Raw genomic sequence first — 27,368 nt, 5'->3', positions numbered from 1 at the left:
TCGATGTGGCGGCAAGGTCTCTGCTTCCTTCTTATTGAAGACATCAGAGAACATAGAGTAACAAGAAGGCAACCTTGCCAATGACTGATGCGGAGGAGACTGCGGTGGATGGATATGACCCAGACAGCGGTCGAGACACTTGGAACCCCACTGGAGAACCTCTCCAGAGTTCCAATCCAGGACTGGGGCATGCAAACGGAGCCAAGGCAAACCCAGCAGCACAGGGTTGACGGCCTTGGGCAGGACAAACGGGGAGATGAGCTCAGGGTGAAGAGCTCCCACTTGAAGTCTCAATGGCTTGGTCACAGACAAAACTGGGTCAGGCAATGGCAGTCCATTTACCGAGGCAACGATCAACGGCCTTTCCAGCAGGACAGTGGGCAACTGAAGAAGATCCACAAGGTCTTGGCAGATGAAATTGGCTGCAGAGCCAGAGTCCAGGTAGGTAGAGACCGGATGGGGCTTCTCGCCAGCAATGATGGTCACGGGAACGAACAGTTTGGAGGAGAGTTCTCGATTTAAATGCAGCAGCGCCCAGGGTTGTCTCTCCAACCAAACCGAGGCGTTGGGGTTTTTTAGCTTCTGAGGACACAGACGCATGACATGGCCAGCGAGGCCGCAATATAAACAGAGTCCAGAGGTGCATCTGTTTCTCTTGAACGGACAGTTTTAGCCGATCTACCTGCATTGGAACCTCGGGCAAAGCAGTAGAAGGCGGTAAGAGGGGTTGCTGGAAGTTTAGGAAGTCGTCTCTCCTGTCGAACCTCATGAGATCTCTCCCTGAGCCTTATGTCCACCCGAGTAGCAAGCAGAATCAGGTCGTCCAAGGCTGGTGGTAGATCTCGAGCAGCAAGTTCGTCCTTGATCTCGGGCGATAGACCATGCCAGAAGGATGCTACCAAGGCCTCATTTTTACAGGACAGTTCTCCTGCCAGGGTCCGGAACTGGATGGTGTATTTGCCCACAGAGATGTCCTCCTGGCGAAGGTTAAAGATAGCAGTGGCTGCCGACGAGACTCGTCCTGGCTCCTCATAAACAGTATGGATTAACCGCACGAACCCCTGGAAGTCTTGGGTCTCGGGTCCCTGATGTTCCCAGATTGGGTTCGTCCATGCCAGGGCCTTGCTGGCAAGCAGAGACACGATGAAGGTGATTTTGGTTCCGTCCTACGGAAATGCTTGGGCGAGCATGGTAAAATGGATATGGCATTGGTTCAGAAACCCCCTGCACGTACTTGCGTCTCAATGGAACCGAGAAGGTAATGGCAGCGAGAACCGAGGATCCGAACCGGAACTGCCAGGAGGTGTAGCAGGAGGTTCGAACGGAGGAGCTTGCATAGAAGCAGGAAGGGAAGCGGCTAGCATCCCTAGCTGCTGTGCCATGGAGTCTACTGCCACAAGAAGTTGATCCTGTCTTGCTCGGAGATCCTGCAGGTCCGCTTGAATGGCTTGGGAGGGTGAGATGCCCTTGAATTGACCAGCAGGGTCCCTGGCCTGAGCGTACTGTCACGATGCGGGGTGTGGACACACTGGGCCGTAGCGGGATGCAGCGTCTATACAGAGTCTATAGTCAAGAAACGGTACCTGTGTCAACTCGGACAGTAGCAAGGCAGGCTGGGCTGGGACCAGGCAGCAAGTAGACGTCCGGCGTGGAATACAGCACAACACGACAACAGCTCAGCATGGCACTTGACCAGGATAGCACGGGATACAGGATATAAGAACAGGGACCATTTGGAAACTTGAAGACACATTGAGACCATTTGGGTAAAGAACAACACTCACGCCAAGAACAAGAGGGAAGAGCCCTTTTTATAGTCCAGTAGCATTCTGGGTTTGATTGCAGACTTCCTGCAATTATACGCACACTGGCCCTTTAAGACTGCGAGCGCACACCCTCCGGGAGACAGTCTCAATACCAGGGAGTACGTACCGGTGCCTCTAACAGGTGGGGGGGGGACGCTGCAGGGAACTCACATGGCCGCGGCCGTCGAGAGGTAAGTCAGAGCGACGGGCCGCGGCCATAGACGTTACACTCATTGATTAACTTGAAAGTTTATAATGTTCCACAGTTTTTCAGTGAGTTGAGATGCCAACATGCAGTCTAGAGAATTCATTGATTCCATTTTTTTTATTTTTCAAAAGACTGTTAAGCCATGCTTGAGTACCATATTTTATCCTCTAAATTACTATACACCATGGAGGATAATATATTTTACCTCCAAAACAACCATTAATATTATGATTAACCCCTTAAGCCCCTAGACAACCAGAAACATTTAGGCCTTGTTCAGACATGGCAGAACTGTTGCAGATTTTTGTGAATGTTCTGCATCGAAAATCTGCACCAATGCTAGTTAATGGGTTTTTACGCTGTATAGTCTGATCCATCTCCTATAACAGAAGTCTTGCTGTGTAGTCTGAGCAACCTCCTATAACCGCAATCTGCCTATGTAATCTAATTCCGATTTTATACCTACATTCTTATTGTGTAGCCTGTGGGAGGTCCAGACTACACAGACAGTCATCTATGGTATTTTTACTTAAAACTGTCCTATATATGATGTCATATAATTATGTAAATCTTATTTTTAATTTAGGGAAAAGATACAGTTTATTCGAGCAGAAGGACCCTCAGGACTAGTCCGTCTCTCTGGTGATGCAGATCTAGTTATTCTGCTGAGGTAATGTTTACATTTTGCAATCATACCTTGGTTTTTGTTTTTTACTGTATTCTGAAATACATACTATTTAGCTCATTCTTGAGCAGGTGATACCCTATAATTATTCAAAGAAGTGGTGGTGGGTTGATCCACTTCAGATTTTGCCACCAATTCTAATACCGAAGTTGAATGAATTCTTTGGTCTCCTGCAGAATTTTGACAAGGAACCCAAATTTGTGCAGAGAGCAACAAGAAAGGAGTTTGAGGACCATAGTGATAAAGCCATCAAAGAATGCAGGGGCGTAACTATAGATGTTGCAGAGGGTGCAGTGGCACGCAGGCCCTTAAAGGGGTTGGCCAGGAAACAAATATTTTCTAAAAAGTGTTCCCCAGCCTTGGTTTGGCTTTTCTAAAGCCCCCCACTATCCTTCTAACCAGTTTCCGTTTGATCTCAACCTTCACTGACTCTCTTTCTGTTTGTTTACATCCCTTGCTTCTGGTCCTGGCTGTTTCCTGAGAAGACAGCTTACTGTCCCACCATCCCTTACTCCCTCCACAGCATCTTGGCCAGCTTTTTGCATACTGCCATGCCCCTATATGTTTACAGCGTCCCTCGCTGCTCTAATAAGTCACCCAGCTCCCTCCATGCACACTGTCACAAACAACCACTAATAATCATCATGCTCCACTGTGTCTTCATCTATCCCCGCTGTAATTAAAGGCACACATCTCCCTCCCCCTTTCACAGCCTGATAGATGTAAGTCCACCTACACCACCTATGTGAGACATCTTAGTGCACACAGTCAGCATGTCTTCCTCACCTGCTTTTGGATCTGTGCCAAGATATCCCGTATTAGGCTAAATTCACATCTCTTTTTTACTATACGCCTGACGTGCACATTTTGACATGAAAAAACTTGTCAAAACTTGTACCACAGTGTGTATATTGATTTCTATGGTCAGGACGGATGCCCTAATGGTTTAGTTTGTGCATACGTTTTGTGTGCTTACGTTCTATCTTTTTTTTTTCATGTCCCGAAAAGCGTACTCTACTACATTTTTATCTGCATTGAAGTCAATGGCGACGTATGGATGACGTATGCAATCTTAAACCCTACGTTTGCTTACGTAAAGCGTATACGTTTTTGTCACCATATATTGGAAATCTTGCGGTAAAAGACAACTTAATTTTATTCTGCCAGAGGCAGGGCTTAACAGGAGCAGAAAGAAGGTATACCTGGGTGTCTTTATTAGGCCCCTGAGAAGCCATGACAACTATCGTCATCCCGCGATTGCATTGCGGGGGGGCCAATGAGCTTTTGAAGGGGGCTGCACCCCTCTTTCGATCACTATGGACAGTGGCATCTAAGTGATTAAATGCCCAGGATCAGAGTTATATCTGTTCTTGGCCTTCAGTGCGAGGTGTCAGCTGTAATACACAACTGACAGCGTACAGTGATGTTCACCAGGACGTACAGTGATGTCTTGGTGCGTCAAAGAATTAAATGAATACAGTGATATGGACTTCCATGAACAGCTAGTTGTCATGTGTCTATCAAATCTACACAAGGAAGATAACGACAATTCAACCACAATTGAGAAAGTGGACACTTTTGAAACGTCCTAACAATATCTTATCCTGTGTCTTCAAAAGGGGAGATTTTATATATATATATATATATATATATATATATATACATACATATAGATAGATATACATATATATATATATATATATATATAGAGAGAGATGTATAGATATATTTCAGACATTTATGGAACGTGATCTGAAAAAGCTTTAAGAAGTGGTCAACGACAGGCCTTAACAGAGCTGCAAAATACTAGGGACCTTAAACGTCCGATAAGGGGGGTACAGTTGTCGTTATGAATAGTGAACTGTACTCAAGTGGAAAATATGTTGAAGGATGTCAACACTTATTGCAAATTGCCCATCAATCCTACCTCAAATATCCAGCAACAACTCACACACCTAGTTTCTGAAGGCCTTGCACTAGGGATGATTACACAAAAGGAGAAGGATTTTCGCTGTATAGAGAATCCTGTAATACTTAAATTACATGCTTTACCAAAAACACACAAAAAGGAGTTTCCCCCACCCATGAGACCGATCATTTCCGGCATAGGTTCTCTCAGGAAGAGGCTGTGCGAATGGCTTGACTGCCTTTTTCAGCCTATCGTTCAGAGAACCCCAGGATATATTCAGGACACTAGGGATTTATGGAGAGGTTTTCATAATAACAAATGGTCTAAGGATTGTACTTGGGTCAGTTGTGATGAAGATTGTCTTTGTACACTTGTATTCCCCACCATTTAGCTTTACAAGCATTGCATCACCATCTAACAGACTATGGCCATATACGAGGGGCTTACAGGAATTTATTAAAGAGGTTACTACTTTTTGATGACACACAATTTTCTCTGGTTTAATAATTTATTCTGCCTTCAGATACAAGTAGTATTTATGGGGGCGAAATATTCCCTGTCTTTGGCCAAAATTTAGTAATGTCATAGTAAGAGGAGCTCACTATCTTTACAGTAGATAACTTTTTTTTGTGGTCGAATTTATTGGCATTGCAGACACAAATACGTTGCCCTCATAATATGGCAGGGAGAAGTATCTGCCATACCTGACTTCATTAATAATATTAATCATAATCCGTATAATCTCTGGTTTACCCACCAATGTCATTGTATCAATGATTTATTTTGTGGATTTGGGATTGGAAGGTATAGTAGGCAGAAATATTGTCACATCTATGTTCCGCAAGAAAACGGCTGGCAATACAATATTACTTACCAAAAGTGCACACCAGGAGCATACCCTCAAATCTGTTCCAGTAGGAAAACTTGTGAGGGCTAGGAGAAACTGTAGCACCCAGGTAGCTTTGCAATTAGAATCTTATTTTGATCAGAATCTTCTTCTGATCATCCATTTACAGCGTTTCTGTGCCAAACCAACCATAGTTGTGCCACCCGCCACAGAGAATGGTGGTGATTGTTGTATATGACAGCACCAATAACCAATATGTAGCAAAGGTTCAGTGGTGGTGATACTACCTCCCTCAACACGGAGATTGGTCGTTCTATACTTACTGACCACTCGCAGGAGTAGTGGCGATTCTAAAATAACATTCACTGCTCTGCCCACCTCATTCCTTTCCGTGTCTGTGTAACAATAACTTTTGTCTCTCCTTCCTGTGTGCTGCCTGCCCCCAAGTGCCGATCAGTGATATACTACTGATCAGCCCCATTTTTTCCCCTCATATACCCCAATTCCTTCTTAATTGTCCTTCTCCTCCTGTCCCATTTCCCCATCCAACCGTCTGTGCTGCTGTCCTCAATACTGACCAGTGACACACATCCCTGATCAGAATTTTTTTTCTTGTTTTTTGTTTTGTTTTCATTACAAATCACAGAAAAAGTAAATATATTTATTTAATAATTACAGAAAAAGGCCATACTTACTGACATAAGGGCATTCTCAATCACCAGTTCCCAGCAGACAAGCCACGATGCTGCATAGAGGGAGATTGCACAGGTGCAAAGTACTGATAAACTTCAGTTTTCACACCTACCATTTATGAGAGGGGTGGCTGCTTAGTATTATCATTGCACAAACAGAAGTCTTATATAAGGGTGCCAGTCACATGGTTATGTGTAGTGCACCATGGTGGCTTACGGCCTATTGATCACTCCCATGCTATTAGATCAGGCGGGCTGCACAGCACCTAGTAAGTGCAACACTTTAACTACTGACACCCCTTTCTCCCCTAACATCACAAGGCCTGGCTGCATCCTGTAAAAATATACATGATAAGGATGAGTTGTTAGTTGATATTTTTAGCAAAATATGCAGGCTCGCAACCCAGGTCAAGGGTCCTCATCGTCTTGCGAGTCCCTACACTTTCCTACACATTACTAACAAATCATAGAAAAAGGAAATATATTCACCTAAAAATCACAGAAAAAGTCTATACTTACTGACACAAGGGCAGGTTAAATCACCAGTTCCCAGCAGGATGCAGACAATCCACAATGTTACTCAGTGGAAGATTACACAAGTGCAAAATACTGATGAACAGCTACTTTCAGGGTAAGGCCAAGCGGAGCAGCACTGACCCAGTCGTGATGCGGCCAACAATTGTGCTGGCACCATCTTCGACGTGGCTGTCAAATAGCCTGTTAATGGTCGCGCGTTGTTGCGGTTAAAACTGCCCTTTACCGTCGAGAGCATGCGGCCATTAATTAATTCACCCATTATGGTCACACAATGTGCGGCCATTAACAGACAATTTGACAGCCGCGCCAAATACGGTGCTGGCGCGGTTGTTGGCTGCATCACGGCCGGGTCAGTGCTGCTCTGTGTGGCCTTACCCTTACACCTACTATCTAGGCGAGTGACTCATTTTTATTATCATTGCACAAAGATAAGGCTTATATAAGTGTGCCAGTCACACGGTTATGTGTAGTGAACCATTCACCTAAGTGCCGATAAGTGATATATCACTGATCAGTCCCTTTTTTGGGGGTACAGGTTTTTTCTCCTCATACCCCAATTCCCTTCTAATTGTCCTCTACTTCCTGTCCCATTTCCCCATCCACCAGTCTGTGCTGCTGCCCTCAGTGCTGATCAGTGACCCAATCACTTATCGGCATTTGTTGTTGGGGGGAGGGTCTGCAGTTGTGGGGTTTTGTTTGTTTTTTTTGTTGTTTTTTTTTTTAAACCCACACAGCCTTCCTGTGTTTGTCCTGTGTCTGCTGACCTGTGACTCACATTAATGATCAGCAACTGTTCTCAATTTTTGTTGCAGGAAGTTTTTTTTGTATTGTTTTTGCACACAAACCATGTCCCTTTGTGCATCATGCTGCCACTGAGCACCTGCCGGCAGCTTTGCACTTTTTTTTTAGGTACAGGAATAATTTTTTTTCTATCATTTAAAAAAAACAAAAAACAGAAAAAAAATAGTTGTTAGTACCTACAGATGTAGCCAGCTTTCTTTTACATTGACTTTTAACGCATTAAATACACAGTGTCAAGCAACTTTAACTTGACTTTTTCAATTGCTTTTCAATGGCTTTTGTTGTGTGATATCACTCTGCAGCAAGTTATCAGAGTAAAAGATAAACTTGGCTACATCCATACATAGGTAGGTAGTTAGGGTAGCAAATGTTTAGGTTAGCTGATTTGGTTAGTAATGCCCGTTTTGTAAAACCCCAAAAAATTATATAGCATTTTAGGAAAATTTATTGTAAATTTACTATCATTTTATTTATACTACAGATTTTTTTCCTAACACATAGCATTAGGGATATTTTGTTAGTGCCAGTTAGTTGTGGATATGCACTTTTTTTTTTTTTTTTACTGAAGTTAGTTCCACTTATTTACTGGTGTTGTATTTACAGCTTTAATTCAAATTGACTGTAGTATTTATATATATATATATATATATATATATATATATATATATATATATATATATATATACTACAGTTCTTTCCCCTAATTTGTAGCATTAGGGATAATTGGTTAGTGTCGGGTAGTACGGAGTTTGTTTTTCATTTTTTTTTTTTTACTGTAGTTCAGTACTTTTTATACTACAGATTTATGCCAAATTTACTGTAGTAATTTTTTTATACTACAGTTTTTTTTAATCAATATATGCACTCCAAAAGCATTTGTACTACGGGCTGGGCACGATTCACAGCAGAGGCGTCCCCCCATAAGTTACCATATAGGCAGCTCCATATTGTATACCAAACACAAGAAACAGAAACGAGCTTATAGCCAGATTGTATATAAAAAGTAGAATTTATTTAACACATATAAGAAACTGAGTTAAAATTGAACAAAAGGACAAGACCCTAGTATGAACATAGGAGCAGTTACTGACTCTTGCAAAACATTGAATATATTTATATGGGCTATAAGTCATGTGTAGACCCACAAGGGATAGTTTACCCTCTTTAATAATTAATGAACCGTATATATGTATATTAAGTCAATAGTGGAGTGGGAAAACAGGGGAGACTATCGATGAAATAAAGTGCTAGTGCATCAAAATGCTGTAAGTACAGTTTTTTTAAATAGATTTTTGTATTCTAAATTTTGGTCTACTACATTTTTATTTAAACATTTATCAAATTTTTTTCTTCTCTTCCTTTTCCCTTTCATCTGTTCTTCTAATCTTTAATTTTTGTATACACTATACTTGTGTAAAAGCACTACACAGACAAACACACACACACACACACACACACCCTGTGTAAAAATTTATTTTGTATACTCACATAAAAGCACAACACAGTCCCGCATAAAAATTATGCACCAAGAGGTCTATTCAGCCATGAAGTTACATGCCCTTCTAGCCTTTGACGTGGATACAGCCTGCAAGTAAAGGCCCTTTTACACTGGCCAATTATCGAGCAAACTCTTGTTCATCTGCTGATCGTATCGTTTTAAATGTGTAAAATATTATCGTTGGCAGCACATGATAATAATGTATGGGAACGACATGATAATAATGTATGGGAACGAGCTGTCTCGTTGATCGACACTCGTTTCACCAGCCATACCCCATTCCGCTTTTCCACCACTTCCAGTGATGAGGACCCCAGCAAAGGTACTACAGGACAACAGCTGAGGCAACACATGTGGACCCTACGCCCCCCCCCCCCTAAGAATTGTGAGCTTCAAATTTGTGATATCATGGGCAGCACAGGAACTCAGTTTGAGACTGCAGGCATCACAAAAATTTACATTAAGGTATTTTATTTTGAGGATTCAGTAAATTTAATGGTGTCCAAAACGAATTTATAAACCCAGAAGTTTTCCGCTTAAAACCCCACATCATATTCTAGGTGGACAAATGCTGCTGCATCAAAATAGATGCAGCAGGGGGGCGTGGCCAAGCGGTGAATGTGAGAGGACGTGTGTGACCGGAGCTCCTGCTGTCCCATCCTGTAAACCCTTTATAACCCGCGAAATTCGGGGGAAAAATCTCTCCCAAGTGCCTTCTCTGGAACTGGAGGTGGTGTCAGAGTGCCCGGCCGTGATGGGAGTTTGACCCAGCCGGTCAGTTATGCTCAATTACAGCTACAGGGTACGGCGTATCAGGTTAGGTTGAGGGATGATGGGATCACTTAATTGCTTGTCTTGGAATGTTCTGGGCCTCCGCGACTCAAGGAAACTGCAGGCGGTGTTTGCACTTCTCAAGTAACAGGAGATAAGGGTGATTGGTTTACAGGAAACACATATGACGAGGGACTCGGTCTCCATGATGCATAGGGCATGGATAGGTCAGAGTTTTCATTCTTACCACACTACCTATTCCAGGGGGGTGAGCCTTCTCATACACAGAGCAGTACCGTTTATGTGTCACTCTTCTTTCCGAGATCGGGAGGGGCGGTATGTTGGGGTGCATTGTACTCTCTATCATTGGGAATGTGTGTTGGTGGTGCTGTATGTTCCTCCTCCCTTTTCAAGTGGGTGTATTAGGAAAGTGGTGGAAGAACTGTCTATATTCCCGGAGGTGCCTTTACTTTTGATGTGGGATTTTAATGCTGTGATGAATACTGATATGGATAAATTTGGCACGGTGGGGGGAGGGATCACAGCATTTGGGCGTTTTATTGCTGAGATGGGTTGGCAGGATATATGGAGGGATAAACATCCAAGTCAGCATCAATACTCTTGTGCTTCTTCAACGTATCAGTCTCTCTCCAGGATCGACTTCGTTTTGTGCTCGCCGACAGCGGTGCCGTTTGTTGCCCAGATAGAGTACCTACCGAGAGCTTTATCGGACCATTCTCCTTTGTTAATGAAGGTAGTGACGGAGGGGAGGACAGGACGAGGACAGGGGTGTTGGAAGCTTAATGCATTTTGGCTGAAGTTGTTAGATAATAAAAAGATTCTAGACTTAATACAGGAATATTTTCAATTCAACTCTGGCACAGTGCCACAGGAGATATTATGGGACGCAATGAAGGCATGGTTGCGAGGGGTGTTCATTCAGCATATTGCGGCAGTAAAAACTAGGTCTAGACAGTTGGGAGACACTTTATTGGAAAGGGTGGCTGAGACAGAGCGGCTACATATTGCGGATAATACACCGGATACTTTGAGGCATTGGGTGGAGGCGCAGAGGTTCTTAAAGCAACACCAGTTGGAGAGGGCAGACAACAAAAGGATGTTTCTGAGTCGCCAATATTATGAGGAGAGGGAAACTACAGGACGGTTGCTAGCCAGCATGGCACAGGCCCAGAGGGAGAACAATTATATCCATACCATAAGGGGGGAGGGTGGCTTATCGGAAACTGATACGGGACGGATATTGGCAGTCTTCAAGCGATTTTACTCAGATTTGTATGCCTCAAGAGCAGAGCACACGACTCAACAGTTGGAGGGGTATCTAGGGGAGGTGTGTCTTCCCAGGTTGGGAGGGGAGGAGAGAACGACACTGGAAGAACCTATCTCTCTGGAGGAGATACAGGCGGCCATAGGGGCACTGGCTAATGAAAAGGCTCCGGGGCCGGATGGCATCCCGGTGGAGGTCTTTAAGGAATATGGGGAGGAGCTAGCGCCTCAGTTACTAAATACTTTGCTGGACAGTTTTGAGAGGGGGCGGCTCCTGGATTCAATGTACGAAGCTACTATTGTGGTTCTGCCTAAGGAAGGGAAGGATATTCAGCTGCCAGAATCCTATAGACCAGTGTCCCTGCTGACGGCGGATATTAAAATCATAGCGAAGGTATTGGCGCTTAGACTTTCTAGAGAAGTGGCCGGGGTGGTACACGGAGACCAGGCAGGCTTTATGCCATCTAAGTCGACTTCAGTGAATCTGAGACGGCTGTTCTTAAATCTGCAGGTGCTTCCGGATAATCCTAGGGGGAGAGCTATTCTTTCATTAGATGCGGCCAAAGCGTTCGATTGCGTGGAGTGGGATTACTTATGGTCAGTATTGGATAAAATGGGATTTGGTCCTAACTTTATCAAATGGGTGAGGCTGTTATACGTAGGCCCTATTGCGAAAATAAGGGTGAATGGGGCCTTCTCTGATCGGTTTGCACTGGCACGGGGAACTCGCCAGGGTTGTCCCTTGTCCCCACTGTTATTTGCGCTGGCGGTGGAACCATTGGCATGTGCGGTCCGACAACATGCAGACATACAGGGGTTGAGATATGGGGGAGTGGAGGAGAGAATCGCACTATACGCGGACTATATGCTGTTGTTCATGGCGGATACCGAGCGCACCCTGCTGTTGGTTATGGCCCTGATCAAACGCTTTGGGAAATACTCTTGGTTACTCATTAACTGGTCGAAATCTTCTCTTATGATCTTGGATCCGGGGGCTGTCCAGCCTAGGGAGGGAGAAGTGGTAATACCAGTGGTCGCGCAGTTTAAGTATCTTGGGGTTCAGGTGACGGCGAAAGTGCAGGACTATATGTCTCTGAATGTGGTTCCAATGCTGGCAAAGCTAAAGGCCAAAGTGGAGGCTTGGAATAAGCTCCCGCTATCTGCTCTGGGTAGTACAAATTTTATTAAAATGATCCTAATGCCTCAGGTGTTGTACGTCATACATAATTCCCCGGTGTGGATCCCCAAATATTGGTTCAGAAGGCTGCATAACCTTTTTAGAGACCTAGTGTGGAAAAGGGGGGTGCCCAGGATTAAACTAGAGAAGCTGCAATTGCCTAAGGAGGAGGGGGGCCTGGCTCTACCCAATGCATGGGTGTATTACTTGGCTGCTCAGTGTCAGCACTTCTGGGGGTGGGAGCGGGAGGAAACCTGGGGGTCCTGTGCACGTATTTTAGCATACCTGGGGGGGGTGGGGAAAATCCGCTGGCAGGACTGGAAGCACACAGTTATAAGAGGCTAGCGAGTAATCGACGCACCCTGCTTCTAATGCATAAGGTATGGTGGCAATGCAAGCAATTGTTGGAGATAGGGGAATGCAATAAATATACCCCACTTTGGCGGAACCCCTATCTGTGGGAATTGTACACATTGGAAGGGATGCAGGGATGGGAACAGCGAGGCATTATTAGACTGAGCCAGTTGTACGAGGGGGACACATTCAAATCCTTTCAGCAACTAAGGGAGGGGTTTCAGCTGGACTCCCACATGTTTTATCAGTATCTGCAGATTCGGCATGCGGTACAGACGCAAGCTGCAAGGGTAGACTTGACGATTCATGCAACGGGAGTGTTGGAACATGTCGCAAAAGCGGTTACATCACGTGGGTTGATTTAGTTGGTCTATCACAGGCTACTGTCGGAACATCTGGGTCATCTTATGGCACCAGTCAAGGCTAAGTGGGAAAGAGATGTGGGCCCTATTCCCGATGAACGCTGCGAGGCTGTTTTGGCGTCATCATGTACTCTGTCTCTTAATGTGGCGCACAGGAGGTCCCAATTATTTTTGATACATAGGGTATATAGGACCCCCTGGGTTCTGAAAAGCATGGGATTAAGGGTGGATGCCAGGTGCCCAGACGAAAAGGGAGACATCTTTCACATGTTCTGGTCCTGCGGGATCTTGGGGACCCTATGGGCAGAAATGTTAGAGTTACTGGGGCGAGTGTTCCAGGTACAGATTCCGTTGGATCCCATGGTAATGTTGCTGGGGTATGTTGGAAATTTGGAAGGGGATCGGCTGCCCTGCTTGGCAATTGCGAAAATATTATACCAGGTTAGGAAGGGTATTGCCAAACACTGGCTGGATGCGGGACCACCCTCGAAACAGAAAATTATAGGTGCAATTAACTATCGGGTCCTGATGGAGTACAGGATATACTCCAAGAGGGGGTCCAGGAATAAATTTGAAAAGCAATGGGCTAGGTGGATAGATCACTCTGGGTGTGCTTCCTCGGAACTCCTGACACTCCGCGTGACCGTTTCAGGTTAAGCTGTCATGAGGGTCAAGGGGACTACACTGACACATGGGGCACTGTAGAGTTCTAATAGGGGGGGAGGGGCTCCACACTAGGGTCTTGTTGTATGGATGGAGGGGAGTTCATAGGGAGTTGGAGGGAGGAGGGGAATGGAAATCTGGAAGAGTGGGAGATAGGGCATGGAAACCTGTAGCGAAAAGGACGGCTAGGGGTTGGGGGGGGGAGTTGGGGGTAGGGAGCATTGTTATGAGGGAAATGCATTCTTGGGTCTGCAAAGTACTGATGTATTAATTTGTTTGATTGCATAATGACCTGTAATGATGTAGTTATTTGTTTAATAAACTTGAACTGATTAAAAAAAAATATAGATGCATTAGAGAGGATGACCTTTCAGGGCCTTTTGCTACATATGGCGCTAGGGAAGAAGCCAGAGATCAGGCAATACTTTACAGATATTATGTACAATACTCCAATTTACTACATGGCCATAACCTGAACACGCTTTAAAACAATTTCTTTTATTTATTTTTTTAATTGTTTTTATTTTCGTTTTTTTCTTTTTACGTCAAGCTAAGATAGCACTTAAAACAATAAAAAAAAGAGAAAAAATGTGTGTACAAGAACATATATTAATAAATATAAAAAGGCATCATGTATTGTTTAAACATCTATATAGATGAAAGATGAATTTTATGTTCCACGGAGATCCATGAATAGAAAGCACCTAAAACAGATAGCAATATTCAACATTTCCAGACTCTTGTATCCTCCAATTTGTTCCTTAAATTTGGAACCGCAGATGTTGCCTACTGATAATAAGCACACATTGAACTCAGACAAGAATCAATAACGAACAGTGTAATTAACCTTTAATAAATGAAAAGCTCACTGTCTCGTCTGCTCTCTGTGTTTGTATGATGCTGGTGCATCATAGAAGCGAATTACAGCAAAATATCACTCAGTTTTGGAGCTGCCTTTCATCTCCCAAGTGTTATCCTTCATTTAGTTCCAGTGGAGGATTTAGATTAGAAACAGGTATTTAGTTTCACCTTAAAATGTCCCGGAAGAAGAGTTATAAAGCGGCCACATAAACTACAAAAAAGTTTGCCACTTTGTGTTCCGCGGTCTCCACCTAGTCCAGGGGTCTCAAACTCGGCCGGGTAAGTGGGCCACATATAGAAAAAATGTGAAGTTGACGGGCCGCATTACTTTCAAATTTGATACAATACGAAATTATTGTTAATCAATTAGTTATTTGAACTACTATAACAATACTACATTACTATAACAATACTACAGTACATTACTGTAATAATACTACATTACTATAATAATACCGCTAGGTTTAAACTTAATGGAAATTTGCGAGTTTCCTCAACGTGCTTGTTTAACAATCCAGTTTAAGGGTCGCTAAATGCAGTCCGGCAGCTCAGTTGGCAGCGTTTGGCAGACACGCGAATGTCAAGATTGGGCAGCCCCTTTTTAGATAGTGCCACAGAGCCCTCTGTAGATAATGCCACAGAGCCCTCTGTAGATACTGCCACAGTGCCCTCTGTAGATACTGCCACAGTGCCCTCTGTAGATAATGACACACACACCCCTTGTAGATAGTGCCACACCCCCAGTAGATAGCTCCTTTGGGCCTCTCTCTAGGAGTGGAATCCCCAGCCAGAGCATTGCCAATGCTTTGGCCGGGGATTCCTCTGCTAGAGGAGCCTCTGACGTCACTGTCCAAAGACAGGGGATCCTCCAGGACCGGAATGTGATGTCAGGGGCAACCCCAGAGCCGGTGTCCCAGAGCAGATCACTAGTATAAGCTGGGCTCCGGAACTCTGGGGAAGCTACTGACATCAGTGTCTATATAAATGTCAGGTGCAACTCCAGAACTGGAGTCCCGGGCAGAGCGCTCTGTCCGGGACTCCAGCTCTGCTCCTGACATCACTGTCCATATATGCACAGTGATGTCGGTGGCAACCCTAGAGCCGGAGTCCCTGAATAAACAATGATGTCAGAGGCTTCCCCAGAGTCTCGGACTAGAGCCTATGCTAGCACTCTGCCCGGGACTCCAGCTCTGGGGAAGCCCCTGACATCACTGTCCATATATGGACAGCGATGTCAGGGGATTCCACAGAGTCCCGGCGCAGAGCCTATACTAGCGCTCCGCCCAGGTCTCCGGCTTTGGGGAAGCCCCAGACATCACTGTACTATACTAGCGGCTCTGTGTCCCACGGTCCGCAGATGACAGCCTCAGGGGCCGCATGTTTGAGACCCCTGACCTAGTCCATTTTCATCAAATATGCAAGTTTATCTATGAAAAGCCAGAGGGAGGCAATTTGGGATTGCTTCCATACTTGCAGATTTGCCTTCCTGCCCGGCGCTGCAATGAAATGGAGCAGGCGGATGTCTTGTTTATTGACTTCATGAGCACTCTTATCTATATAACTGAATACTGTCCAGACTGAATTAAATGAAAATGCAGGGACCAGGTGTGTGGTCGTAAAGGTTTTCACCTTATCCCAAACAGTTGGATTTATGGACACTCTCATAGCACTACATGTGAAACAGCAGGAGTTCGTATACAATCCCATCCCATGCAGGGGTGCACCTAGCTCTTTTGCCTGAGGTGAAGAGTGAAACGGCGCCTCCACATACCCTATAGGGTGATAGAGGACAGATAGCAAAGAAAAAAAAATAGCATTTCACGTGTTATGGAAATCTATTTAATACAAGTATAGAGGATTTATAACAATTCTGATCACATGTTGCATAAAATATGCAGCGTATACATGCAGATAAATGATAGACCTATCTTCGTGCACTCACTATATTACTCTCATCCATTATAGACCTATTTGTGCACATTCATCCTCATAGTCAAGAATATTCACTCTGTGTATCGGAAGAATCACAGTATTAAATATGGTACCAGACACAAACTTGGTACATATATACAACACCAAAAACAAGTTTAGAACATAAATACAGCATCATAACCAAGCTCAGTACATATATACAGCACCAGAACCAAGCTCAGTACATACATACATCCATACATACATACATACATCACCAGAACAAAGCTCAGTGTGTATATATATATATATATATATTTGGAATTCCTCAATTTGGACTATTGGTCACGGTCTAGAGGCTTGCACACACGAAACCTTTGATAGAGGTGAATTTTCAAATTGTGGTGTGGTTCTTCCTTGCATTTCCTATATATATATATATGCACTCCTCAACATTGAAATTGCAACACCAAGAAGGAAAAGTTTTGGAATTGTGGGGAAATCACAGGATCGATAGACATGTTAATGATATGCAAATGATAAATGAATGGAAAGAAAATATTACAAAGATCTTGATTTATTCGATATTGAGTATGAGCATCACGTGCACAAAGACATGCACCTACACGCCTTGGCATGCTATCGATGAGGTTATTAGTGGTTGTTTGAGGAATGTTAGGCCTTATTCACACGACTGTGTTCAATACCTGATATACGGACTGCATGTGGGCCGCATTTCCTGGACCGAATACATTTCAGGAAGCTGGGCCACTAGCATCATAGTTATGTATGACGCTATGTGTCCCTGCCTCCCCACAGGAATACTGTCCCGTACTGAAATACTGGTTCCCGCCCTAGGCTTGGGATGTCGCGTATAATTTTACTTGCAGTACAGAATGTATCACTACGCACCATTCTTCCAATCAGGCGATCCATCCGCGTAGAGGTTTTCCTCTGCACTCCTCTTGCTGTCATTCCTGTTTGTTGTTGTTCTCCCAATCTCCGGCACACACAACATTGAACAGTGCTGATATCTAGGCCTAGGTGCGTATCGATCTGCCGGAGTGAAAAACCATTTCTCTCAGTTCACAGATTCTGTCCCTCTCAGTTTGCAACAAGTGGCGATGACTGGCATGTCGACAACAGGGGCTAGAGAGTTTGGCGTGCCACATGCAATTGATAGTGAAATGTTTTATATTCATTTATCCTGTGAGTATGAAATAAAAAGCGTGGAGTAAAATTGTCCCAAAGGTGTCGCACTATTGGTTCCCTTTTTACCCTACTGGAGATATAAGTTGGCGATCGATTTGAAAAATCTGGATCGAGACACCACCGTATCCCTTCTGGAACTACAAGGCGAATAACATCGGAGAGCACACAGGCAGGACATGGAACTATCAATTTGCATACAGGGTAGGGGAAAGTGTACCCTCCGAAAATATTCTGGACTGCCTTTCCAATAACCGTCTGAGCGGTAAAACCTATGTGTTTGTCTGTATCTATTTCGGGGTGTTGAGGATTTCACCTACCTCTTTACCTGCCCCGGTTAAACATAATATATATTGAGTAAAGAGCCAGGGATTACTATATTTATTTGCCAATGGTAAGGATATGCTGGGAGTTGCTGTTTCAGAAAAATAAATCATATCACCCATCATCTCGCTGCAGATCATACAGTGACTATAGTACTGATTAGTTAGTCAGACTAGATTCTAGTCGTTCTTTTTATATTTTCTTCTCCATCTGGTCTACACCTCTATGATGACTTCTAAGGCTGGGTTCACACGACCTATTTTCAGACGTAATGGAGGCGTTTTACGCCTCGAATTACGTTTGAAAAAACGTCTCCAATACGTCGGCAAACATCTGCCCATTACTTTCAATGGGCTTTACGATGTACTGTGCCAACGACCTGTCATTTTACGCGTCGCTGTCAAAAGACGGTGCGTAAAATTACAGTCACGTCAAAAGAAGTGCAGGACACTTCTTGGGACGTAATTGGAGCCGTTTTTCATTCACTCCAATGAAGAACAGCTCCAAATTACGTCCGTAAAAGACGCCCTGCAAAACGCGAGTACATGCAATTATGTCTGAAATTCAGGAGCTGTTTTCTCCTGAAAACAGCTCCGTAATTTCAGAAGTAATTGCAGTTATCGAGTGCACATACCCTAACGGCCACAGCCCATTTTTGCAGTTTGCCGCTCAGATTTCTTCAGCTTCTCACTTTTCAAAAATTTCTGCACCTATAAACGGAGAAATTTTTTTTATGGTGCCACACACTACGCCCCTAAAAATAATAGCACCATACATTGCACCTCTAATTATAATAGCTCAGTATACTGTGTCCTACACACACACACACACGCACACACACAGTGCCCCCTGTAGATAGTGCCCCCATAGAAGCCCGCTGTAGGTAAAGCCTCCTGTAGATATGCAGCTCATAGAGCACCCTGTAGATAGAGCCCCCTGTAGATAGTGCCCTCATAGAGCCCCCTGTAGATAGTGCCGCACATAGTGCCCCTGTAGATAGTACCTCCCATACATAGTGCCCTCATAGAACCTCCGATAGATATTGCTCCCCATGGAGGCCCCTGTAGATAGTGCCCCCTATAGAGCCTCCAGTAGATAGTGCCCCTCATAGAGCCACCTCTATATAGTGCCCTACATAGACCCTCCTGTACCTGTAGATAGTGGCCTCCATATATCCCCCTGTAGATAGTGCCCCACATACAGCCCCCTGTATATAGTGTCCCCATAAGATCCCCTGTAGATATTGTATATTGAGTCTCCTGTAGATAATGCCAATTACTGTTAACTGAAAAAAACCAAAAACTTTACAAACTCACAAGCGGTGTGAAAACGTCATTGTGCTGCCTGCGTCATTGAAAGGCGCTGAATGGCAAGGCGAGAAACAAACATTCCTTGCCTTTCCAGCACTAGTGATCCATTCAATTGTATCTGCGTCCTCCAGACGCAGATACAATTGTAGTTCAGGAAGGGGTGGTGGCGGTTGGTTTCAGTGGCGCCACCGGCGCCCCCTCAGAGAGGCAGCAGGCTGCTGTCTGAGTCGAGAGGCTCACATCGCCTCATGGACGGTGCTCCCTGATCCTTTGACCCCCTGAAGGGTTGTATAACTTTATGTGCCTGCTCTATGTCTTTCAATATGACCGAAGGTATTCGTGCCAGGTCTTTTCCATACCAGTTGCTTAGGAAAGTGTATTTTGGAATGGGGACGACCAATCCTGTGTCTGTAGCTGTAATAAGACCTTAGTCACGTAACTGTGGGCCTGCATGTAGTGAAAGAAACAAAATGATGTTTCTCGTTAAATCATTTATTGGTGGTTGATTCCGCACCATATGTATATACCCCTGCCACTAGGAGGCTGACACTAGGAAAAAAATAAAAAAGTGTTGGCTCTGCCCAGTGGTCTATACCTTCTCCTGTTACACCAAGCTACTCCGTTTTAGCCTAGTGTCTGTAGGAGGCAGATATGACCTGCTTACAGGTCTTCTTTTTTATTATCATGTTAGTTTTTTTTCTTTCTTTTTTCATTTCAGGTTGCAGGGCAGTCGTCAGTGTGAACGCCACATTAGTCGTACCCCGCTGTGGGCGCTGGATGGAATCTTCCCCGCTGTTAGGTCACCCGATCCTCAGTGGTGGAAGGAATGCTGGTAAACCCACTTTTCAGTGCGAGAACACCTAAGGGGTGACCAGGCTACATTTCCCTCCAGGCGTCTCACCATATGGCCCCCCTTTGAGGATCCCCCATGGGATGCTGTGTTTTTTTGTCACTGCAGGAGTTGTTTGTTTCTTTGTTGCTGTGCTGGGCTGTTGTCTGCCGGGAGTACCTTACTTCCCCAGCGGCGTCCTCAACGTCGCCCAGCCGCGTCTTCCTGGTCTCAGAGGTTTCAGAACTCCCACTCACGTCAAAGGCAATTTCCCTGAGATAGGGGTCCATCTCGGGCCCCGCGCCCCTCTGATAGGCCAAGACTGTCATGGCAGCCCCGCCACTGGCCTGCTAAGCCTGCCACTGCCCCGAGGACCTCCTCAGCCTACGGGTCTTCCCACACCCAGGTTACTTCCTCGGGTGGGGGGGGGGGACAGCAGCTCTCCATCCAGGAGACATGGCTCGTAGGCGTAGAAGTTGACTGGTTCCGAGAGGTCCTGCTGACGGGATACAAGATTGATTTTTCCTCCATGTCTGGGTGCCCACCTTTACCCGGTCCATCCACTATCTCCTTCAGCAGGGGGTCATTGTCCAGAGCAGTCCCAGGGTTTCTACGCCAACTTTTTCACCATCCCAATAAAGGATGGTTCCCTTCGACCTATCCTGGATCTCAAGCACCTCAATCTGCATGTCAAGGACCACAGGTTTTGTATGGAATCTCTGCGCTCAGTCCTTGGAAATGCACGAGTTCCTGTCTTCAGTCAACATACGGGTTCTTTACCTTTATATACCCATTGCTCGGTCTCACCAGCATTTTCTTTGCTTCGCAGTGGGTTCCGATAATTTCCAATTTGCGGCACTTCCCTTAAGCTTGGCAACTGATTTTGTACAAAGTCATGGTGATTCTCATGGCCCTTTTTCGATAACTGGAAATTATCCAGGGGGGTCGCGGTAATCCTGTACTTGGATGACCTCAATTTGGCAAGTCTTCAGATCATCATGGCCTTTTTTTCGCAGTTTGGGGTGGATAGTCAACGAGGACAAGTCCTCCTTCATCCCCTCTAAAACTATGGAGTTCCAGGGCATGATCCTCAATACCCAGGTGGGCAAGACTTTTCTTCCGGAATTAAAAGATCAACTTCCTCCAGAAGGGAGTATCAATACTGCCCAGGAATACTCAGTCTCATTCGTTTTTGCATGAGGGTACTTGAGATGATGGTTCCCTCATTTGAGGCAATTCCGTTCGCCCAGTTTCACACTCGCCCTCTACAGTTGGCGATTCTTGCTCACTGGGACATATTTCAGGAATCCTTGGACCTTCCGATCCAGCTTCCCTCGCTGGTTTGTCGAGAATTACGGTGGCTGTCCTCCGCAAGCATATCTATAAAGGTTCTGCCAGACACAGCTTCTGTGTCGACGCCCGTGGTTAATCAGTCTGCACCTGCTCCTAGGTCTGATAGAGTGACTCGATCTGCTACCACTCAGGCTGGTAGGCTCAGGAGTGGGAGAACCTATCACAGCCTGGCCAGACGGTTCTAGCTCCCGCCCTCGGTCTATTTATACCTTCATTTCCTGCTTGTCCTCTGCCTGTGATTCTTTCCTGTTTCCTGGCTCTGCTGCTCCTGCTATTATTATTGACATTGCTTCATTTTGACCCTGGCTTTACTGACTACGCTCCTGCTCTGCGTTTGGTACCTCGTACACTCCTGGTTTGACTCGGCTTGTTCACTACTCCTGTTGCTCACGGTTTTGCCGTGGGCAACTGCCCCATTTCCCTTAGCTTCTGTGTACCCTTGTCTGTTTGTCTGTCGTGCACATATTGAGCGTAGGGACCGTCGCCCAGTTGTACGCCGTCGCCTAGGACGGGCCATGCAAGTAGGCAGGGACTGAGTGGCAGGTAGATTAGGGCTCACCTGTCTGTCTCCCTACCCCGTCATTACATAATCACAGGCCCATATACCTTTTCTACCCTGGTCCCTGACACATCTATGGACCCCCTTGAGACCCTGGCTCAGCAAATGCAGGGTCTCTCCCTACAGGTCCAAGCCCTAGCTCAGACGGGCAACCAGCGTGATGCTACCCTGGTAGTGCCCCCCACCTCACCTCTTGAACCCCACCTCAAGGTGCCTGACTGGTTCTCAGGGGACCGGAAGACTTTTTTTCTCCTTTCGGGAGAGTTGTAGGCTCTATTTCTGTCTAAGACCCCACTCCTCAGGTTCTGAGAGCCAGCGAGTGGGTATAATTATGTCCGGGCTCCAGGATGGCCCCCAAGAATGGGCCTTCTCCTTGGCTCCTGACGCCCCTGAACTTTCCTTGGTTGATCTTTTTTTTTCCTCTCTCGGGCTCATATATGACGAGACTGACAAGACTGCCTTTGCCGAGAGTCAGCTGGTGACCTTACGTCAGGGTAAGAGACCTGTTGAGGAGTACTGTTCTGACTTTAGGAAGTGGTGTGTAGCTTCTCGGTAGAATGACCCTGCCTTGAGGTGCCAGTTTAGATTGGGTGTCGAACGCCCTGAAAGACCTGTTAGTTAGCTATCCCTCTTCAGACTCTCTAGATCAGGTTATGGCTTTAGCGGTACGTCTTGACCGACGTCTCAGGGAACGACGACTTGAACGTTTTTGTGCTTTCTCCTCTCGCTCTCCCATGATGGCTCCCGAGGTTCCGTTGCTTCGTTCTTCCACGGAAAACTCGGATGAACCAATGCAACTCGGGGCCTCCGTGTCTCCCCAACAACGTAGAGAGCTCCGCAGGAAGAATTGTCTCTGCTTCTACTGTGGGGATGACAAGCATCAAGTAAACAACTGTCCTAGAACTTCCGCGCCTAAGTGACCATCGGGGAGGTCACTTGGGCGCACAGGTATTTCCCGTAAATATGAAACCTAATAAGATCTTGCATCTCTTTCAGGTCTCTTTTGAGGGTAGGTCTGCTACCGCCAGTGCCTTCGTGGATTCAGGGTCTTCTGCTAGTATTATGTCTGTGGAATTTGCTATGTCTCAAGCTATGCCATTGATTGAATTGCCTAAACCTTTCCCGGTAGTGGGTATCGACTCCACTCCACTTGCTAATGGTTATTTTACGCAGCATACCCCTGTTTTTGAACTCATTGTTGGCTCCATGCATTTGGAGCAGAGCTCTGTACTGGTGATGCAGGGATTATCGTCCGATTTGGTTTTAGGCCTTCACTGGTTGCAGATGCATAATCCCATGTTTAACTGGAATACTGGGGATCTTACCAAATGGGTTAATGAATGCATGACGTCATGTTTTTCTGTGCATTTTATTTCTCTCCCTGAGGAGGTGAACACTCTACCTAAGTTTATTCAGGACTTTGCTGATGTTTTTTCTAAAAAGGCCTCCGAAGTGTTACCTCCTCATAGAGAATACGATTGCGCTATCGATTTGGTACCAGGAGCTAAGCTCCCTAAGGGTAGGATATTTATCTCTCTTGTCCCGAACTTGAAGCTATGAGAGAGTATATCCAGGAATGCCTGGCCAAGGGTTACATTCGCCCCTCTACTTCTCCGGTAGGTGCTGGCTTCTTCTTCGTAGGGAAGAAGGATGGTGGTCTTAGGCCGTGCGTCGATTACCGAAACTTGAATAAGGTCACTGTGTAAGGAACCAGTATCCCCTTCCTTTGATTCCTGATCTCTTCAATCAGGTTCAGGGGGCCCAATGGTTCTCTAAGTTTGATCTTCGGGGGGCTTATAACCTTATCCGCATCAGAGAGGGGGATGAGTGGAAGACTGCGTTTAACACGCCCGATGGTCATTTCGAATACCTCGTCATGCCCTTTGGGTTGTGTAATGCTCCCGCGGTCTTCTAGAATTTCATATATGAGATTTTAAGAGACTACCTTGGGGTATTTCTTGTAGTGTACCTTGATGACATACTTGTGTTTACCAAGGACTGGTCCTCCCACATTGAGCATGTCAGAAAGGTGCTCCAGGCCCTTCGGGAATACAAACTCTTTGCTAAAACCGAAAAATGCGTGTTTGGGGTGCAGGAGATACCATTTTTGGGTTAAATCCTCACTCCCCATGAATTCCACATGGACCCTGCCAAGGTTCAGGCTGTGGCTGAATGGGTCCAACCTGCCTCCCTGAAGGCGTTACAGTGCTTCCTGGAGTTTGCTAATTATTACAGGAGATTTATTGCTAACTTTTCGGTCATCGCTAAGCCTCTTACGGATCTTACTCGCAAAGGTGCTGATCTCCCCCACTGGCCTCCAGAGGCGGTCCAGGCTTTTGAGGTCCTTAAGAAGTGTTTTATCTCGGCCCCAGTGCTGATTCAGCCTAACCAAATGGAGCCATTCATCGTGGAAGTTGACGGCTCCGCGGTGGGAGTGGGTGCTGTCTTGTCCCAGGGTACCAGGTCCCTCACCCATCTCCGTCCCTGTGCCTACTTCTCCAGGAAGTTCTCGCCCACTGAGAGTAACTATGACATTGGCAACTGCGAACTCTTAGCCATTAAATGGGCATTTGAAGAGTGGCGCCACTTCCTGGAGGGGGCTAGGCACCAGGTAACGGTCCTTACCGACCACAAGAATCTGGTTTTCCTAGAATCTGCCCGGAGGCTAAATCCTGAGACAAGCTCGATGGGCGTTGTTTTTTACTAGATACAACTTTTTGGTCACCTATAGGGCTGGGTCTAAAAATATTAAAGCTGATGCACTGTCACGTAGCTTCATGGCCAGCCCTCCTTCGGAGGAAGATTCTGCTTGTGTTTTGCCCCCAGGTATAATCATTTCCTCTGTTGATTCTGACTTAGTCTCCAAAATTGCGGCTGATCAAGGTTCAGCTCCCGGGAACCTTACTGAGAACAAGCTGTTTGTTCCCCTGCAATTCCGGCTAAGGGTACTCAGGGAAAATCATGACTTTGGACTATCTGGCCATCCAGGCATCCTGGGTACTAAGCACCTCATTGCCATAAATTATTGGTGGCCTGGGTTGCCTAAAGACGTTAAGGCCTACGTCGCCGCCTGTGAAATTTGTGCTAGGTCCAAGACTCCCAGGTCCCGACCAGCGGGCTTACTGTGTTCTTTGCCCATTCCCCAGAGACCTTGGGCCCTTATCTCCATGGATTTTATCACAGATCTGCCCCCATCTCAAGGCAAGTCGGTGGTGTGGGTTGTAGTAGACCGCTTCAGTAAGATGTGCCACTTTGCGCCCCTCAATAAACTACCCAATGCTAACACGTTAGCTACCTTGTTTGTCAAACACATCCTGCGTCTCCATGGGGTTCCTGTCAATATGGTTTCTGACAGAGGGGTACAATTTGTTTCATTGTTTTGGAGAGCTTTCTGTAAGAAGTTGGAGATTGATCCTCGGCCTTCCATTCTGAAACTAATGGCCAAACTGAGAGGACTAATCAGGCTCTAGAGTAATACTTAAGGTATTTTATCTCTGACTGTCAATATGATTGGGTCTCCTTCATTTCCCTCGCCGAATTTTCCCTTAATAACCAGGTCAGTAACTCGTCAGGGGTCTCCCCCTTTTTCTGTAATTTTGGGTTTAATCCACGGTTCTCTTCCGTTTCACCTTGTGGTTCCAACAATCCCGAGGTAGATGTCGTTCATCGGGAACTGTGCACAGTCTGGGCCCAGGTTCAGAAGAACCTAGAGGCGTCCCAGAGCATACAAAAGACTCAGGCAGATAGAAGACGTTCTGCTCACCCCTTGTTTGTGGTCGGGGATCTGGTGTGGCTGTCTTCTAACGATTTGCGCCTTAAAGTCCCGTCCAAAAAATTTGCTCCCCGGTATATAGGGCCGTACAAGGTCATTGAGGTCCTTAACCCTGTCTCCTTCCGACTGGAGTTAACCCCGTCTTTTCGAATACACAACGTGTTTCATGCCTCCCTCCTGAAACGCTTCTCCCCGTCCTTGGCTACCTTGAGGAAACCTCCGGTCCCTGTTCTCACCCCTGAAGGGGTAGAATTCGAGGTGGCCAAGATTGTGGACAGCAGGATGGTCCAAGGCTCCCTCCAGTACCTGGTCCATTGGAGAGGATACGGGCCAGAGGAGAGGACTTGGGTACCTGCCCGGGATGTTCACGCTGGGGTATTGCTCAGAAGGTTCCATCTTTGGTTCCCCAATAAGCCAGGTCCACCTAGAAAGGGTCCAGTGGCCCCACATAAAAGGGGGGGGTACTGTAAAGGTTCTGCCAGACACCGCTTCTGTTTCGACGCCCGTGGTTAATCAGTCTGCACCTGCTCCTAGGTCTGATAGAGTGACTCGATCTGCTACCACTCAGGGTGGTAGGCTCAGGAGTGGGAGAACCTATCACAGCCTGGCCAGACGGTTCTAGCTCCCGCCCTCGGTCTGTTTATACCTTCATTTCCTGCTTGTCCTCTGCCTGTGATTCTTTCCGGTTTCCTGGCTCTGCTGCTCCTGCTATTATTATTGACCTTGCTTCATTTTGACCCTGGCTTTACTGACTACGCTCCTGCTCTGCATTTGGTACCTCGTACACTCCTGGTTTGACTCGGCTCGTTCACTACTCCTGTTACTCACTGTGTTGCCGTGGTCAACTGCCCCATTTCCCTTAGCTTCTGTGTACCCTTGTCTGTTTGTCTGTCGTACACTTATTGAGCGTAGGGACCGTCGTTCATTTGTACGCCGTCGCCTAGGACGGGCTGTGCAAGTAGGCAGGGACTGAGTGGTGGGTAGATTAGGGCTCACCTGTCTGTCTCCCTACCCCATCATTACAATATCCCTGGGGAAGCCCTTTGCCAACCTGCATTGGGAGGTGGTCACGATGGATGCCAGTCTGTTAGGTTGGGGGGCCGTCTTCTGCTGCCTCATGGTCCAGGGCCAGTGGTTCAGCTAGGAGGCTCCTCTCCAGATAAATATCCTGGAACAGAGGGCCATTTTTCTGGCGGTCTCCCATTGGACATTCCTCCTCACAGGTCTTCCGGTTCGAATCCAGGCGGACAACTCTACAGCTGTATTTCACTGTCTCTGTCATCGCTGGGGCACTTCGGACATGGACCTCTTTGTCTCCCACCTCAACCACAAGCTCCCAGCTTAAACCGCTAGGACCTTCGCGTCTTAGGGGCTGACGCATTGGTTCTTCCGTGGTCAGATTTTAGCCTTCCCTACCTCTTCCCATCCCTTGGGATGACCTAAGCAAACATCTTGTGGATCGAAGTGATGGCCACCAGAAAGGCATACATATCTGTTTGCAGTGTGCAATTTTTCTTTATTCTTTTATACTGGCTGAGTGGTATGATTTTAATCCACTTTGAATAGTGGCCACTATGGAAATTCAGATAACTGTTAGTATCAACTTGCTTGAAATGTGTTAGTGTAACAACATTTTGTGCAGTCGAT

At 46.0% G+C, this 27,368-nt stretch overlaps 1 protein-coding gene across 4 annotated transcripts in view; it reads left to right on the top strand.

The window, feature by feature from the left end:
* The window catches only part of HECW2 (HECT, C2 and WW domain containing E3 ubiquitin protein ligase 2), a 547,978-nt gene that overhangs the window by 453,903 nt on the left and 66,707 nt on the right, over positions 1-27,368 (top strand). For all 4 annotated transcript variants that reach the window (XM_075829943.1, XM_075829941.1, XM_075829942.1 and 1 more), the window contains one exon: positions 2,600-2,683. In XM_075829943.1, the coding sequence (XP_075686058.1) occupies positions 2,600-2,683 (84 nt within the window). The remainder of the gene's footprint in view (positions 1-2,599; positions 2,684-27,368) is intronic.

The sequence above is a fragment of the Rhinoderma darwinii genome, chromosome 6 (assembly GCF_050947455.1).
Source record: "Rhinoderma darwinii isolate aRhiDar2 chromosome 6, aRhiDar2.hap1, whole genome shotgun sequence".
Taxonomy (NCBI): domain Eukaryota; kingdom Metazoa; phylum Chordata; class Amphibia; order Anura; family Rhinodermatidae; genus Rhinoderma; species Rhinoderma darwinii.
The sequence above is the reverse complement of the archived record's forward strand: the minus strand, read 5'-3'. Positions and strand labels throughout refer to the sequence as shown.